The sequence below is a fragment of the Primulina tabacum genome, chromosome 3 (genome assembly GCF_025594145.1).
Source record: "Primulina tabacum isolate GXHZ01 chromosome 3, ASM2559414v2, whole genome shotgun sequence".
Taxonomy (NCBI): Eukaryota; Viridiplantae; Streptophyta; class Magnoliopsida; order Lamiales; family Gesneriaceae; genus Primulina; species Primulina tabacum.
The window spans coordinates 20,444,473-20,460,179 of NC_134552.1; the positions used below are offsets into that span (position 1 = coordinate 20,444,473).

The 15,707-nt window shown below is 36.5% G+C and overlaps 1 protein-coding gene across 3 annotated transcripts; it reads right to left on the reverse strand.

The window, feature by feature from the left end:
• Positions 1-977: 977 nt before the first annotated feature.
• LOC142540982 (protein HEADING DATE REPRESSOR 1-like) lies at positions 978-4,193 on the reverse strand. Of its 3 annotated transcripts, none has more exons than XM_075647500.1 (3): positions 3,909-4,193; positions 2,000-2,343; positions 978-1,373 (listed from the first exon to the last, which is right to left on the reverse strand). In XM_075647500.1, exons 1-3 carry the CDS (start codon positions 3,997-3,999, stop codon positions 1,167-1,169), a joined length of 642 nt encoding a protein of 213 aa, XP_075503615.1. In that variant the 5' UTR covers positions 4,000-4,193; the 3' UTR covers positions 978-1,166. The 3 variants fall into 3 exon arrangements, with proteins under 3 accessions (XP_075503615.1, XP_075503616.1, XP_075503617.1); XM_075647501.1 differs by having other exon boundaries at positions 2,000-2,334; positions 3,909-4,187; XM_075647502.1 differs by lacking the exon at positions 3,909-4,193 and adding an exon at positions 3,249-3,336 and having other exon boundaries at positions 2,000-2,334.
• Between the last annotated feature and the right edge of the window lie 11,514 nt (positions 4,194-15,707).

A 15,707-nucleotide genomic window follows, 5' to 3' on the forward strand; every position in this document is an offset into this window, starting at 1 on the left:
GATTTCAGTTTTTAATATAAAGCTTCGATTAACCTATCAAATTGAACTTTTATAAATAAAATTAATATTATAAATTTTCTAATAAAGTTTATAAGGATATAAATATTACAATTTCTAATAAAATTTATTGTACAATAGAACTATACTTAAAAATATTTTTATAATAAATAAAATTTAAATTTACTTAATCTAATTTTTATATTGAACTTTTTTATTTAAAACATGATTATTTAAAAAATTTATAAAATTTCGGTTAATTGTGTTACTGACCGAAATAATTGATTTTTCGGTTTGATTTGTTAGATATTCATAATAAATTTTGTCGAAAAAAAATTTTAGTTAATTCGATTTTATAAAATTCGGTTCGATTTTAATCAAACCTATTACTGTCTAATACAGGATGGACCAAGCCCCAGGTACTCATGAATCCTGACTCCGTCCCTGGTCGAGGGGCTTAAGTTTACGAGCTAAGAAATGATCATGGGTGTGTTTTAAGGTGTTATGGTAAGTTTGGATGGATTCGACTCGAAGTTTTAAAGTCCAGGGGTAAAATGGGAAAAACAGCGTTTCATGGACAAAACGGTCATTTTACACATGAAAAATGTTAGGATTCCTGGCAGTAAGTAATGAATGTTAAAATATTTATTTTGAAAGGATATGAAATTTTATGATGGAAAATGTTAAATAGGTAAAACACGTGTTTCATGGTTGGTTTGAAAAGGAAAATGATATTCATGCATGAATTATATAAAGTGATGGAAATGCTCGAAATGTTTTGAATGAAATGTCTTAATTATGACACGAGCTTCTAGTCTTTTTCGGTGCGACTTCACGAGACAATCATTCAATGTACAAAAAGTGATTGAAATTTGAAATGGTGAAGTAGTGAAATAGATATGGCAAAATGGGGAGAATGTTGTGTTGGACTATACGGAGCAGTTACATTTCTCTTTATGGCATCTCTATGTAAATACGTGGAATTTAAGCAAAACATAGAATTACCAAACAGAGCATACATAATTCATATGTAATCGTCATGACCAGATCAAAATGACTTCTTCTATTACCAGACATGGATTTGCCACTACTATTTTCCTTTTTCAAGATTTCTAAAACATCGATACATACAAAAAGAATAACAATCAAAAGGAGAGGGGAAAAAAGTATTACGCCCCATCATCCGGTTCGTCCTGAACCATGGCATCGTTTTCCTGCAACATGTCCATTAACAATGTAATCTGGTTCTGCAACATGGCGTTCTGTCTTTCGACTTCAGTACGCTTGCTCCGTTCATCCAGCAGCCGAAGTTGAAGGTGCTCCAGGCATCGAGAATCCTCTTCTAATTGCTCGTTAAGTCCATCAATCTCTCGATCCTGCATTGCAATAATTAAATAAATATACAATTTTATTCACGCCACTGATTTGATTCGCACCCAATACATGTAATGATACACCAACGGTTCTACCACTCTATATTTGGTCTTAGTCTTTGATCTAATTCCTGTGAATCATACAACATCAGATCACATGTACACAGTTAAATGCATAACGCATCCTATGCGTTTTTCTTCGATACCCAATGTGGTAGATACATGGGGAGTAATTCTCCCAATTCCGAATAAAATATACCAAAAACACGTGGCTTTTGATTTATTGGCTGTTTTTGTCCAAATCTCCCGAGTTCTAAAACCCACGCTGAGTAAATACTAACACTAAGTCCAGTCCAGTCGAGTCAGACATATTACGGGAGAAGTGGTGAGTACATACTAAAACAAAGTCGAGTCTGGTTAGATCTATAAGGGGATACAGCTCTTCCAAACCTATCTTTACCAATATCCTTAAGACTCGAATCCGAGACTTAGCCAATTCACTTCTGTTGAAACTGGCAATTATCGCAATTACGTCTTTACTACTATCTTTGGACTTTAGAACTGGTATTTTGCCCTTTAACTGTTTTAAGTAATTCTGATGTTGCTCAAACAAAGAGAAAAATTCTCACCTTACGGTTCATTTCCTGCACTGCAATCCTCCGCATACTTTCGACAACATCCACGTTGACAAGCTTCCGTTTTTTCCCGATCAGCCAACCTTTTGGATAACTAGCAGATTCGAAATCCGGGGGTGGGAGTAATGATTCTGCCGAAGGACGCTTGCCATTGGTGTTCAGCATCGGATCCAAAGGTTCGAACAAGGCCTTCCGTTTCTCAGAAAGGGTAGATAAATCAATCGGCTCCTCGTGCTCCTTGTCCAATGGAGACGATTCTTGTGGTTTGTCTATGGATTTATCCACGTTCAAAGCATCCGCCTTGTCGTCTGAGCTCTTTCCGCCCATTGCTGGAGGAGCTAAATTCAACAACTTAGTATGAAGCTTTCAGAGTGAATCAAGAACAAAAAGAGATTTAATTTTTTTGGTAAAATATTTTTATCATAACATCCATGGTAATAGTAGATCCAATTACTGTGAAATTTTAGCTATAGCATTTGTGTATGTGTGTCTACATATATACACACACACACACACACACATATTTGGCAATAGTATAATAAAGCCAATTTTTAAATTTTTTTAGGAGGGAACTAAGTCACTAACAGCTTAAATTAAAGATAATGCAACTTCCCAAAAGTAGTTCAAAGTCGTTTTTGTTTTTAAAAAATGGACATTCAGAAATATTGGATATTTTCGAATCCATTCCTCTTGTCGTGTTTTTTACTGAATTTTTAAATATATGTTTTTGAATATCATATATTTTATTTTATTTTATAAATTAATTATTTGATATAAATATTATGTCATGCATTATTATATAAGATCTTGTTGGATGTTTTAGTATTTTAATTAGTATTTAAGGATATTTCATATTCGATTAAAATATAATGTGTGAGTGAAAAAAAAATTGGTTTGAACTTGTCTAATTTTGAGTTTTTAATCTATTGACTTGTCATAGTTTGAAATTGATAATTTGGGTTATTTTTGTCCAATTGACGTGATATCACATAACTAAAATAGCTCAAAATTAAAATTTAGTGTATGGAAATCAAACTTCGATAATTTATAGACCAAAACTCAAAATTAACAAGTAAATATATAAAAAAATGATTTTCCCAAATAATAAAATTATCATAGCGAGCCATGAAAAGCAAAAAAACAATAAAAAATCATGCTGACAGGTATGACAAATGAAAAAACATATTTATTTTTTTTGAAGAACAAAGTAAAAACAACACGATAGCTCATAGCCAATGCTTACTTTGGACGCAAAGTCGCACACCAAGCAATGCCTTAGAAGACACTTGAAAGTTTCAAGCTGATTTCCTCTAAACTATTCTAATAAAAAAATTGGTCTATACTATATTATATTAAATAAAAAAATATCCCATAACTTATATAAAATAAATAAATAAAAATATTCTCGAGATATTTCAGATGAAGTATATATTCCAAGTATATTCTTCTCATAAAAGCATATATTCTATAACTTCAAAACAATGGTCTGAAGGAAAAAAAAATTTCAAAATGTAAATTTATAAAAAAAAATATTAATTTGTTTTTTCACTTGTTTCCAACCATTTATTAATTGGATAGAAATTGACCCAAATTTTTTAAAGAAAACAAAGTAAAAAAATGATTAATAAATAAAGCAAGCTGGCCAATAAATTGACGTGTCAGCAAAGCGAAACCATCATTCAACCACGCTTCCCAATTATCTATCCACCCACCGTTTGATTTGAATTTTGTTTGAAGATTTAAACTAATTGAATCAATTAAAATCTAATCCATCATCACCCCAAATATACAAACTGATGAATCCTTTAGAAAGATCTGATTCATAAGGTCTGCATGCAGATGGAACAGACCAAGAAACAAAAACATGGGAAAACATCGAAATCATGGGAAACAGAGTATTTACCGGATCTTTTCCTCGATTTCCAGTAAACGGGAGTGGAAGAAACAGGAGAGAACCCACTCAAGCTGTTCATATTCTTCTGCCCGTTTTCCATTAAAATCTCAGCATCAAAAATCAAACTCTTGATATATATATATATATTTATCGTTTGAGTTGATGAAGAAAAAGAGATTTGGTTTGGTGTATATATAAAAAGAAGAAGAAGAAGAGAGAAATGGATAATAATAATGTTGGCGAAATGATCAAAGAGGGTTTTGTCTGGAGGGGCAAAGTTTTGTCGTTTTGGTGGTTGTGCGTTGGTTTGTGTTCCTCGTCTCTTCGTGTTGGTCCCATGAAAATATTGGGACGTTTTTTTTCATGTTTTTCTTTTTCTCTTCTTTCTAATTTATTTTTTTATTTATGTTAAAAATAAAAATTTACGAAAAAAATAAAAATCTTAAACTCACAAAATATATTAGATCATACACTTTATAAAATTTTATTTACTCAATTGTATTTTTTTTCACAAATTGAGAGACCTATTTATAGAATTTATTTAGAAATAATCCATAAATAAATACATCATTACATACATCATCACACACTAATTTTCAATATTTACAACTCTTATTTTCAACTTTCAATAATTTCAACTCTTATTTAAAATACTCCCTCTTGTGATGATGATCATGATACAATGATTGTCATTATTACATATTTTTATACTACATCGTTAAAAACCTTACTAGGAAACACCTATTGAGATAAAAATCATAGTAAGGAAAAAAGAGTACAGTCACGTAAACTTCCCCTCATGTTAACACGAACGATTCTTCACAGATTTCGTAGATCGTTCATTTCAATATTATATATATGATTTCTGAATATTGTCGTAAGAAGTGTCTTTTGTGAAGAGATCTGATGAGTTTTCACTTATTTAATATAACGAATATCAATTTCTTTATTCTTCTCAAGCTCTTGGGTGAATGCAAAGAACTTAGGGGAAATATGTTTAGTTCTGTCGCTTTTTATGTATCATTCTTTCGTTTGAGTAACACATACAATATTATCTTCATATAGTGTCACATTCTTCTTGTCGAATGATAATCCGCATGAGATTTGGATATGTTGGGTGATTGATTTTAGCCACACACATTCACGACTTGCTTCATGTAGTGCAATAATCTCTGCGTGATTTGATGAAGTTGTTACGAGTATTTTTTCTGTGAACGCCAAGAAATTGCAGTGTCTCCACGAGTACATACATATCCGGTTTGGGAACGTGCCTTGTGTGGATCAGATAAGTACCCAGCATAAGCATAACCAATTATACTTTGATTGGTATCTTTTGAATATAAAAGTACCAAGTCTGTCGTTTCTCGTTGATAACGGAATATATGTTTAATTTTGTTTTAGTGTCTCTTTGTTGAATATGAGCTAAATTTTGTCAATAAATTTACAGCAAAAGATATATCAGGTCTTGTATAATTTGCAAGATACATAAATGTACTAATAGAACTTAGATATGGTGCTTCTGGACCAAGAAAAACTTTATCATCTTCACATGAACGTAATGGATCCTTTTCTATGTTTAATGATCTAACAACTATTGGAGTACTTAAAAGATTTGATTTATCCATGTTAAAACATTTAAGGACCTTTTCTGTATAATTTGACTGGTGAACAAATATTCCACATTCTTTTTGTTCAATTTGCAAACACAGACAATACTTTGTTTTTCCAAAGTCCTTCATTTCAAATTCTTCCTTCAAGTACGACACAACATCTTGAATTTCCTTATTCGTTCCAATGATGTTTGAATCATCAACATATACAGCAATAATTACGCATCTGAATGTTGTTTTCTTAATGAAAACGCAAAGACATATTAAATTGTTAACATATCCATTTTTCATAATCAATTACATGCATTTGAAAAAAATCTTGTGCAACAAATCGAGCTTTATATCTTACTATTTATTTTTTTGTTTCGCTTTCGAATAAAAACCTATTTATACCCAACAGGTTTTACGCCTTCAGGTGTAAGGACCATAGGTCTAAAAACATTACGTTTATTTAGCGAATCCAATTCAACCAGGATGTCGTCTTTCCATTTTATCCAGTCTGTCGATTTTTGCATTTACCATTTCAGTTCTATGATGTTCATTGTCATTTATGATGTCAACTGCCATATTGTAAGAAAATATCTCATCAATTTTTTTTATATCTTTTTGGTTTGAGTATTAATATAATTGATAGAGATTTCACGATTCTCATCAGTTTGTGTTTCTAACAGAACATTTTCATCATCATATATTTCTGCCAGAATATCATTCTCTATTTTGCGATCATGTTTCTCTATGTATTTTCTTTTTCGAGGATTTTTATCTTTGGAACCGATTGATCTCCATGCTTCAATCGTTTTGTGACATCGTGAGTGTTTTCAATTTGTTTCTTTTGAATTTTAATTCAAGTAGAGGCATTTACAGCATGTATATATGATTTAGTGACCTATTTTGTGTCTGAAATGCATCTGGTATTTGATTTGCTATTCTTTTCAAGTACACAATTTGGTGTATATCTTTTTCACATTGTTTAGTTTTTGGATCCAGATGCATCAATGATGATGTATACCATGTAATTTCTTTTTCGATGTGTCTCTTTTCTCCTCATAAAAATGGGAATATTTCTTCATTAAAATGACAATCAGCAAAACATACTGTAAACATATCGCCTGTCAGAGGCTCAAGATATCGAATGATCGATGGTCTATCATAACCGATATAAATTCCGATTTTTCTTTGATGTCCCATTTTTGTTCGTTGAGGTGAGGCAATATGCACATATACCATACATATAAAAATTCTCAGATGAGAAATTTCTGGTTCTTTACCAAAGGCAAGCTACAATGGGGAGTATTTATGAAATACACTTGGTCTGATGCGAATTAATGCAGCAACATGTAAAGTTGCATGTCCCCATATAGAAACAGAGATTTTTTTTCATAATAATTGGTCTAACAATCAGTTGTAGACGTTTAATCAATGATTCAACTAATCTATTTTGTGTATGTACATGAGCAACATAATGCTCAATAGTGATTCCCATTGACATACAATAACCATTGATAGTCTGGGAAGTAAATTTACCAGCATTATCAAGTATAATTTTCTTGATTGTATGATCGAGAAATTGATTCTGCAATTTTATTATTTGAGCAAGTAATCTTGCAAATGCCACATTTCGAGTTGATAATAAACATACATGTGACCATCTACTGGAGGTGTAGAACCCGTAAAATTAGACTACGTATAAGATATGCATAATTCTAATATTTAAATTAAAATGATTTTATTGCATGAGTATCTAAAATTCTTTTCTTTAAATTTAATTATTTTATGCAGTATTTTAATTGTTACCATTTCCAGTTAATTAAGTGAGGCCGAACCGGAGCTGGAGTTTGAGATGAAATTTAATATTTAGAAAACATTCATAGAATTTATTTAAGATGAATAATAAGTCAATTTAATATAAAAGAATGTTTAAGGAAATTATTTGAGTAATTTAAATATTTAGCCATGCATGCAAGATAATGTTATTCCATAATTAATTTCTTAATTCACTAAAATATCTAATGAGTAGATAAAACTCTAAAGATTTAAAATTCAATAATTAAGAAATATTTCTCCTCCACTTTTATTAGCAATTTTCGGCCATCTCCCTTAGGAGATTTAAAAATATTTATCTACTCTCCAATTTTAATATCTTTCCTTGTCTCTTCATAGTAGAATAATCCCCACAATTTTAATTCCCCAATAATTAGTAATTTAGCAATATTTCCTCCCCAATTATCAAATAAAATCGGCCACTACTTCTTTTAAATTCAAAAACTTTTGGCAACTCTCCATCTTTAATTCCTTCCTTAACCTTTTCTTGGAGATAAATCCATCACCTTTCTATTTCCCCATTAATTATTAAGTAAACATTATTCCACCCTATTTCACAAGCTTAAAATCGGTCATCCCCTCCCTTTGAAAGATTTAAATTAGTTGACAACTTATTTTTCTTCCTTAATTTTTTTCTAGGAAGATATTATCCCCACTTTTAAATCACTAACAAATAATTTATTTAAGCAATTTTCTCCTTGAACCTAGACTTAATTTCGGTCCCTTGCACCCTAGAATTATCCCTCAAAATCTTTCATTATCACCATCATTCCTTATCTAACAAACTAGAAGATAGAAAGATTGTTTCCCTTCCATTTATCTTGTAACTTCCCCTCATTTCTCCCAACCATTCTCCCCTTCCCTTTCACCGAAACTTAGAGAAAATTTCAGAGCATTATTCAGTGCAAAAATCGTGGAATAAACTGAGAGAAACTAGAGTGAAAAATCGAGTGGAAAGCAAGAAAGTAAAGCGCTCCGTCTCCTCCGCGCCGCGTCGTTGTGCTTCTTTTTGTTTTCTTCAAAACAAAAACCAAGGCATGTCTATATTTCTTTCACTCCTCAATCAAGCCATATTAATATTTTAAAACATCATACTCATGATTTTTTTTTTGAAGCAAAACCGAAATACATGAGAAGTATTTTTCGAAAATTCATGTGCAGATTTTTTTCTGGATTCTTTCATGCTTCACGGGTTCTATGTTTGTGTGGTTTCAGGCGGTTGGCTCTTGTCCAGGCTCCCAAGGCTGCATCTAGACATGTACTAGGACATGTTAGGATCATATTGGTCCATCCGTTCAGCCCCATGCACGCTGGAAATTCACATATGACAGCAACTACTCCCTAGCGTCATATTGCACTTTGATTTTTGGTTTTTGCTATCAAGGGTGAGGCTTCTGACTTGGCTGCCCTAGGGGCTATAGCCATGGTTAGAGCATCTCCTTGTGATGTCTAAGACGTGACCAAGTTGCCTTTTTCGAGGCTTGGTCCATGATGGAATCGGTTTTCAAATAAAAACACAAGAACAGCCCCTTCGTCCCTTCCCTTTTTCCTGCATGTGTGTTTACGTGTATATGGTGTTAGTGTGGATCTTGGTTGGCTCTTTAGCCATTAGCCACGGTTCACACCATACTCCTTGATGTCTAGATCATGCCATGGTCAATCAAATGGCCACTGGAATGACACGGGACAGCAAACGAATTAATATTCCCCACGCACGCAAGGGTGCTTCTCGGGTGGGAGTTTCGATTGATTCTGGCGTGGTTCTAATTGTGGCTGGCCTAGGGTCTTTAGCCATGGTTCAAACCATTCCTTAGGATGTTGGTAAGAGGTTCTGGTTGGTGGTTCAAGACCCAATGGCCATTAGCCTCGCAAACAACGCAAGGAAACCAAAGTGCCGCTGCTGTATTTCGGTGACAGCATGTTGTGCTGCAGTTCAGGGGTGTGTTTTGAGTTCTTGGTGGGCTTTTAGCCTATGGCCTTGGACTAGATAGTACCTCATCGAGCTAGGAAGGTGATGTTTTTGGCCGTTTGTGATTCGGTTAAGTTTAGAGATCGTACGAGAAATTACGGTGCGATGTGCCAAATTGACTCTCGAAAGAGCGTTTAATATTTCGGCCTCCATTCACAAAAATTTCGACTTGTATCATTTTAGGAGCATTATTTCATCATTTTTGGCGTATTTTAATCATGACTAATTGATGGTTCGATGTTGGTTCGGGTTGATAAGAAGTCATGATTAAATACTAAGCCAATGGGCGTAATAGTCTCGTTTATGGAGTCAATTACAAAGTTTGGTCAAGTAAAATCATTTGCATATTTTTCATGTTAGATTTAAGTCAGCAGCGAGCCTGGGAACGATCCAACCCATGTGGTAAAATAATATCAGGATATTTAATCATGCCATTTAATTATATTACGTGCATAAAAATATAAAATATTCATTTTTGAGATTTATGCGATATTGCTTGTGGCCACTTCACTATCATGGGATTATTGCTTCACCCGGTGTTCACTTACCGGTTCAGTTCAGTTCAGTTCCACTCAGTATACTGTTGCATTAGTCTGATCAGACGATTATTACATCACCCGGTGGTCACTTACCGGTTCAGTTCAGTTCAGGGGGCCACTTGCGTAGAATATAATCTCAACTGAAAATCATTACATGCTATTTTATGACCGGGCTCTACGGAGCAAACATTTCACTTACGACTTTCAGTTCAGTTATGCACGTATTTATAATTATTCATGATGCAATTTTCAGTTCAGTTATGCTAGTACTTTAATTACTCATGACACGACATTTTCACGTTATGCCAGACTCATGATGTCATTACTTTACATGCGATTTTATTATAAATACTTGTTATTTACGATGTATGCATGCTGAGTTTTTAGACTCACTAGACTTGATTGATATAGGTACTGATGAGGTCGGGACCGAGGGCGGGGACCAGTGAGCTAGCTTGGGTCGGCAGTAGTGGAACCCGAGGACCTCATTTTCAGCATTTACCATTTTATGCCCAAACATTTTACATTTGTTGGATTATTTTAAATTGTTATTTTGCAAACGAACATTTACTTCCGCTGCTAATTTGAACATTAAACTTTATCTATAAGTTGAACTATGAATGAGACATTTTAATTATTTGATGAGGCATTTTAATTATTTAAAACGAAAATTTTTAATTTTTCGCAAATTTTCAAACACGAATTTGGGGCCTTTATAGCTGGTATCAGAGCCTATATTCTTGTAAAGGGTTATACTACTACTGACCACGAGAAGCTCACGAAGTCACGTCTTCGGTCTGTAAGTTCTACATTTAGGCATTTTATTTAAAGCATGAATTATTTAACAGCATGTTTTCATGAAATATTTTACGTCCAGATTTTTATTGTTCAATATTAAATTTAAATAAATTATGGAATTATGCATGTTGGTTACGTATGGGTTATGTATGGAACAGTATGCCCCCTAGACGCATTCTTGAGCACACTAGAGATGATGAGCCTCGCCAGGAGGACGGCGTGGACCAGAGGCAGGAGAGGGATGTACCTCCACCCCTCCACCTGACATGAATGCCCAAATGCTAGCTGGGATGACTCAGTTCTTCGCACAGTTTGCGGGGAACAATGCTGTGGCAGCCAGGCCGACAGGGCCCGAGGCTACTTATGAGAGATTCATGAAGATGCGTCCTAAGGAGTTTTCAGGGACGACGGACCTCATGATTGCCGAGGGCTGGATCAAGTCTCTTGAGGTTATCTTCGAGTTCATGGAGCTTGGAGATGCAGACCGAGTTCGTTGTGCTACACATCTGTTCGGAGGAGATGCCCGCTTATGGTGGGAAGGAGCGTCAGTAGCCCTGAACTTGGCTACGCTGAGCTGGACACGCTTCACGGAGGTATTTTACTCCAAATATTTTACTGATGAGGTGCGTTCCACGTTGACCAGGGTGTTCATGACCCTGAGTGTGGGGCCCTTAGCTCCTAATCGTTATTACAATGCACTTTGATTAGGGTTAACTAATTACAGCGGAAAACGAGTTTAAAATTTCTTTACAATGAGCCCAAAATTATCTCTTTTATAATTTGAATACTGAAAATAGTATTTAATCTCAAATCATAAAACACGCCCACACGTAATCAAAGCCAATCACATACAAACAACTCATATCCTCGGGACATGCCCCGGTAGATAGATACATATATACTGGGAACAAAATATAAACCCCAACTCAAACTGTGACTCCCTCCAGAAGCACCCTCTCCGGTCTCCTGATATCCTGGAGTACCTGCCATTGTCCACACACAAAGACAACAACAGCCCCCCTTGGGGGTGAGCAAAGCTCCGTATGGAACAACCATCATATATACCACAAGTATCTAAATAATGATATATGGTATGCAATGCATGTATGTCGTGGAGGTATCAGGTAATATGCCCATCCACTGAGCACATGTCAGAATCAAACGAATCGCTATCAAATCAATGCTCGAGCTGGCACACCGGCCTCAATAAGGGATACTCGTATGATAGCGTCGACAAAGCGCCATCAAATCCCAAATTTCATATCCAATCATCGGGGCCACAAATGTCTATGCTTTAAGGGTCATGTAATACCAAACATAGCATTGTGTTCACAAACCCCAGAATCCAATCAAATCATATCAGGGTATACAAGGATCATAGCTCAACGTGCATGTCATGTATCGATGTATGCATCAAACGATGTGTGTTAACAAAATATTTATTTTATACATCGATATATCAATCTCAATGTCATGTATGCCACATCAATCAACAAATAAGGCATATAGACATGTATTTTCATTCCAATCAATCAAATCAATCCGACATATATCATATAATACAGATACCTGTCGTATGTTACCCGGTCGCAACATACCTCAATTCTTCATTCCAGTTGATGTAGCTTGAAGATATTGATATTACACTTTATCTACATCACTAACATACTCATTCCAATCAATAACATACTCCAAAATCATTAATATTAGTTTCAAATATCATTTGAAACTTAAAAAAATTCATATCAAATCAAAATCATATTATAATTCAATTCTGACTTCGAATATAAGTTTCTTGTCGGTTATTCTACTACATATAGGAAATTCAACTTCAAATACATGCTATTCCAGCACTTTGATATTTCGAGCTGTTGGAACTAGAAGAAAATTACCTCAGTCAGAAGCCCTCGACGCGACGATCACAAATATATAATTTGTTTCGCGTTTAGACAGCGTTTCGAAGTCAATTCGGACGAAGGAATTTCGAAATCTCGTATCTTCTCTCGAATCCTCGAAAATAGAAATGAAGAAAGAAGAAGAAAAAGCTTATTCTTATCTCCACCGTTTCGGCGCTCAGGCGGTATAATTCTCGCGCCCGAGCGCGAGACATTCTGTCCCCGAGAATTGTTTATGCCGCGCTCGGACGGTCAAAAGTTACCGCTCGGGCGCGGAGTGTTCTGCCCGAACACTAACATTTTCTACCTAAATGACCGCCCGAGCGCCACACATTCTGTACAAAATATTTATGTTTGTACTAAATTGGCGTCTGGCCTCTCCACTCGAGCTCTTACAACTTCAATTTCATATTCAATATTCATTTTCTCAATTTTATTGTCATAATATACATCAAATGTATAATCACATATCAAATTCCTGAATTATCGATAATCATATAAGATTTACGATAATACGATACACAGTCCTTACAGTGAGGCAGGGAGATCTGACTGTTACGGAGTTCATCCGTAAGTTTGAGAGGGGATGCCATTTCATGCCCCTAATTGCGAATGATGCTGGAGCAAAGTTGAGACACTTTATGGACGGACTACGGCCGATCTTGCGCCGTGATGTTAGGGTGGCTGGCCCTACTACTTATGATGTTGCCGTCTCCAGAGCTCTAGCTGCAGAGCAGGACCAGCGTGACATTGAGAGGGATCGCCAGGGGAAGCGACCGATTCCAGTACCACACCGCCCTCCTCCTCCTCAGCAGCGGTATCAGAATAAGAGGCCTTTCCACGGCCCACACAGAAACAGAGGCCAGCAGCAGCAGCAGCAGCGGGGACGCCCAGCCCCGAAGACTTTTGAGCATCCAATCTGCCCTACGTGCACACGCCGCCATGCCGGAGCGTGTATGTATGGCTCAGGGAAGTGTTACAAGTGTGGTAGCCCAGACCACTTGCTACCGCAGTGTCCCCAGATGAATCTGCCTACCCAAGGCAGAGTGTTTGCTCTCCATGCTACGGAGACGAACCCGGAGACCATGCTTATGACAGGTACCTTTACGCTTTAAGTTTATATTTGGGATTTAATGTTTTGGGTTAAGATTTTGATCATAGAATTGCAGTAGGATTGCATGCTCTACTCAGTATTATTTTGGGAATTTAAGTTAGAAGAACTTTGACCTTGGCATGTCTATAGGTTAGTTCTTGTGATTATTGGGTTCAGCTCGATGTTCCAACCTTTCAGAAAGAATTTTTATATCTGGTTCCGTTACGAAAGCCTTGATAGATTCAGGGGCCACTCACTCATTTATTTCGGAGGTCTTTGCTAATTTCCTCAAGGTCAAGACCGTTGGGCTAGATGTAGCCTATTCAGTAGTATTGCCTTCTGGTGATGAGATGGCAGCTACCAATGTGATCCGAGACATAGATCTTGAGCTCCATGGCAACCTCGTTTATGCGGATTTGATCGTGTTGCCGATGCCGGAGTATGACAGTTTGACATCATACTGGGGATGGACTGGCTATTACGGAACATAGTTTTGATCGACTTCCAGCGGAGATCTGTTCTAGTCCGACCGCCTGGGATGACACAGTTCTTATTTGAGCCAGACAGGTACTTTCCCTTACCGCACATTATTCCTTATGTCCAGGCTAGGAAGCTCATGCATAGAGGGTGTCGGGCATTTTTAGCAACTTTTATATCTGTCCCCGAGGCACCCAGTCAGTAAGCCGCAGATGTTCCGATTTTTAGAGACTTCTTAGACGTTTTTCCTGAGGATGTCTCTGGTATTCCACCCGAGAGAGAGGTGGAGTTTTCTATTGAGCTTATGCCAGGTACGGCTTCGATATCCAAAGCACCATACCGACTAGCACCGACAGAGATGTCAGAACTTTAGAAGCAGATTCAGGAACTTCTGGATAAGGAGTTCATTCGCCCGAGTTTTTCACCTTGGGGCGCGCCAGTCTTATTTGTGAAGAAGAAGGATGGCTCTATGAGGCTTTGCATTGACTACCGGGAGTTGAACATGTTTATAGTGAAGAACAAATACCCACTTCCAAGGATTGAGGATTTGTTTGACCAGTTGCAGGGAGCTTCGATATTCTCCAAGATAGATCTGCGTTCCGGTTATCACCTGTTGAGGGTGAAAGATGCCGATGTATATAAGACTGCTTTTAGGACTCGTTATGGCCACTATGAGTTCCTTGTGATGTCGTTCGGTCTGACGAATGCGCCAGCGATCTTCATGGATCTCATGAATCACGTATTTCAGCCGTATCTTGACCAGTTTGTGATAGTATTCATAGACGACATTCTCGTCTAATCCAAGAATCAAGAGGATCACAGCAGGCATCTGACCACAGTGTTGCAGACCTTGCAGAAGCATAAGTTATTTGCAAAGTTCAGTAAGTGTGAATTATGGTTAGAGAAGGTGGCATTCTTAGGCCATATTGTTTCTAGCAGCGGTATTGAGGTAGACCCAGCGAAGGTTGCAGCAGTCAGAGATTGGGTTGTGCCGCAAAATGCATCAGAGATCCGAAGTTTTCTTGGGCTAGCAGGATATTATCGAAAGTTCATTAAGGGATTTTCCTCTATTGTCATTCCACTCACATCATTGACCAAGAAGAATGTGAAATTTGTGTGGAGCGATGAATGTCAGAAGAGCTTCGATACTTTGAAGCAAGCTCTTATCTCAGCACCAGTTTTGGCCATGCCGTCAGGGCCCGGTGAGTTTGTTCTGTATACCGATGCTTCGAAGCTCGGTTTAGGTGCAGTGTTTATGCAGCATGGGAAGGTGATAGCATATGGTTCTCGACAGCTGAAAACTCATGAGAAGAATTACCCTACCCATGATCTAGAGTTGGCCACCGTAGTTTTTGCCTTGAAGATTTGGAGGCATTATTTAGATGGAGAGAAGTGTCCAGATCTTTACCGACCACAAGAGCCTCAAGTATTTCTTTACGTAGAAGGAGCTGAACATGCATCAGAGGCGTTGGTTGGAGCTTGTGAAGGATTATGACTGTGACATTAGCTACCACCCGGATAAAGCTAATGTAGTTGCGGATGCATTGAGCAGAAAAGTCGCCGTGATGGCTCATTTGACAGTTTCAAGACCTCTTCAGACTGAGAT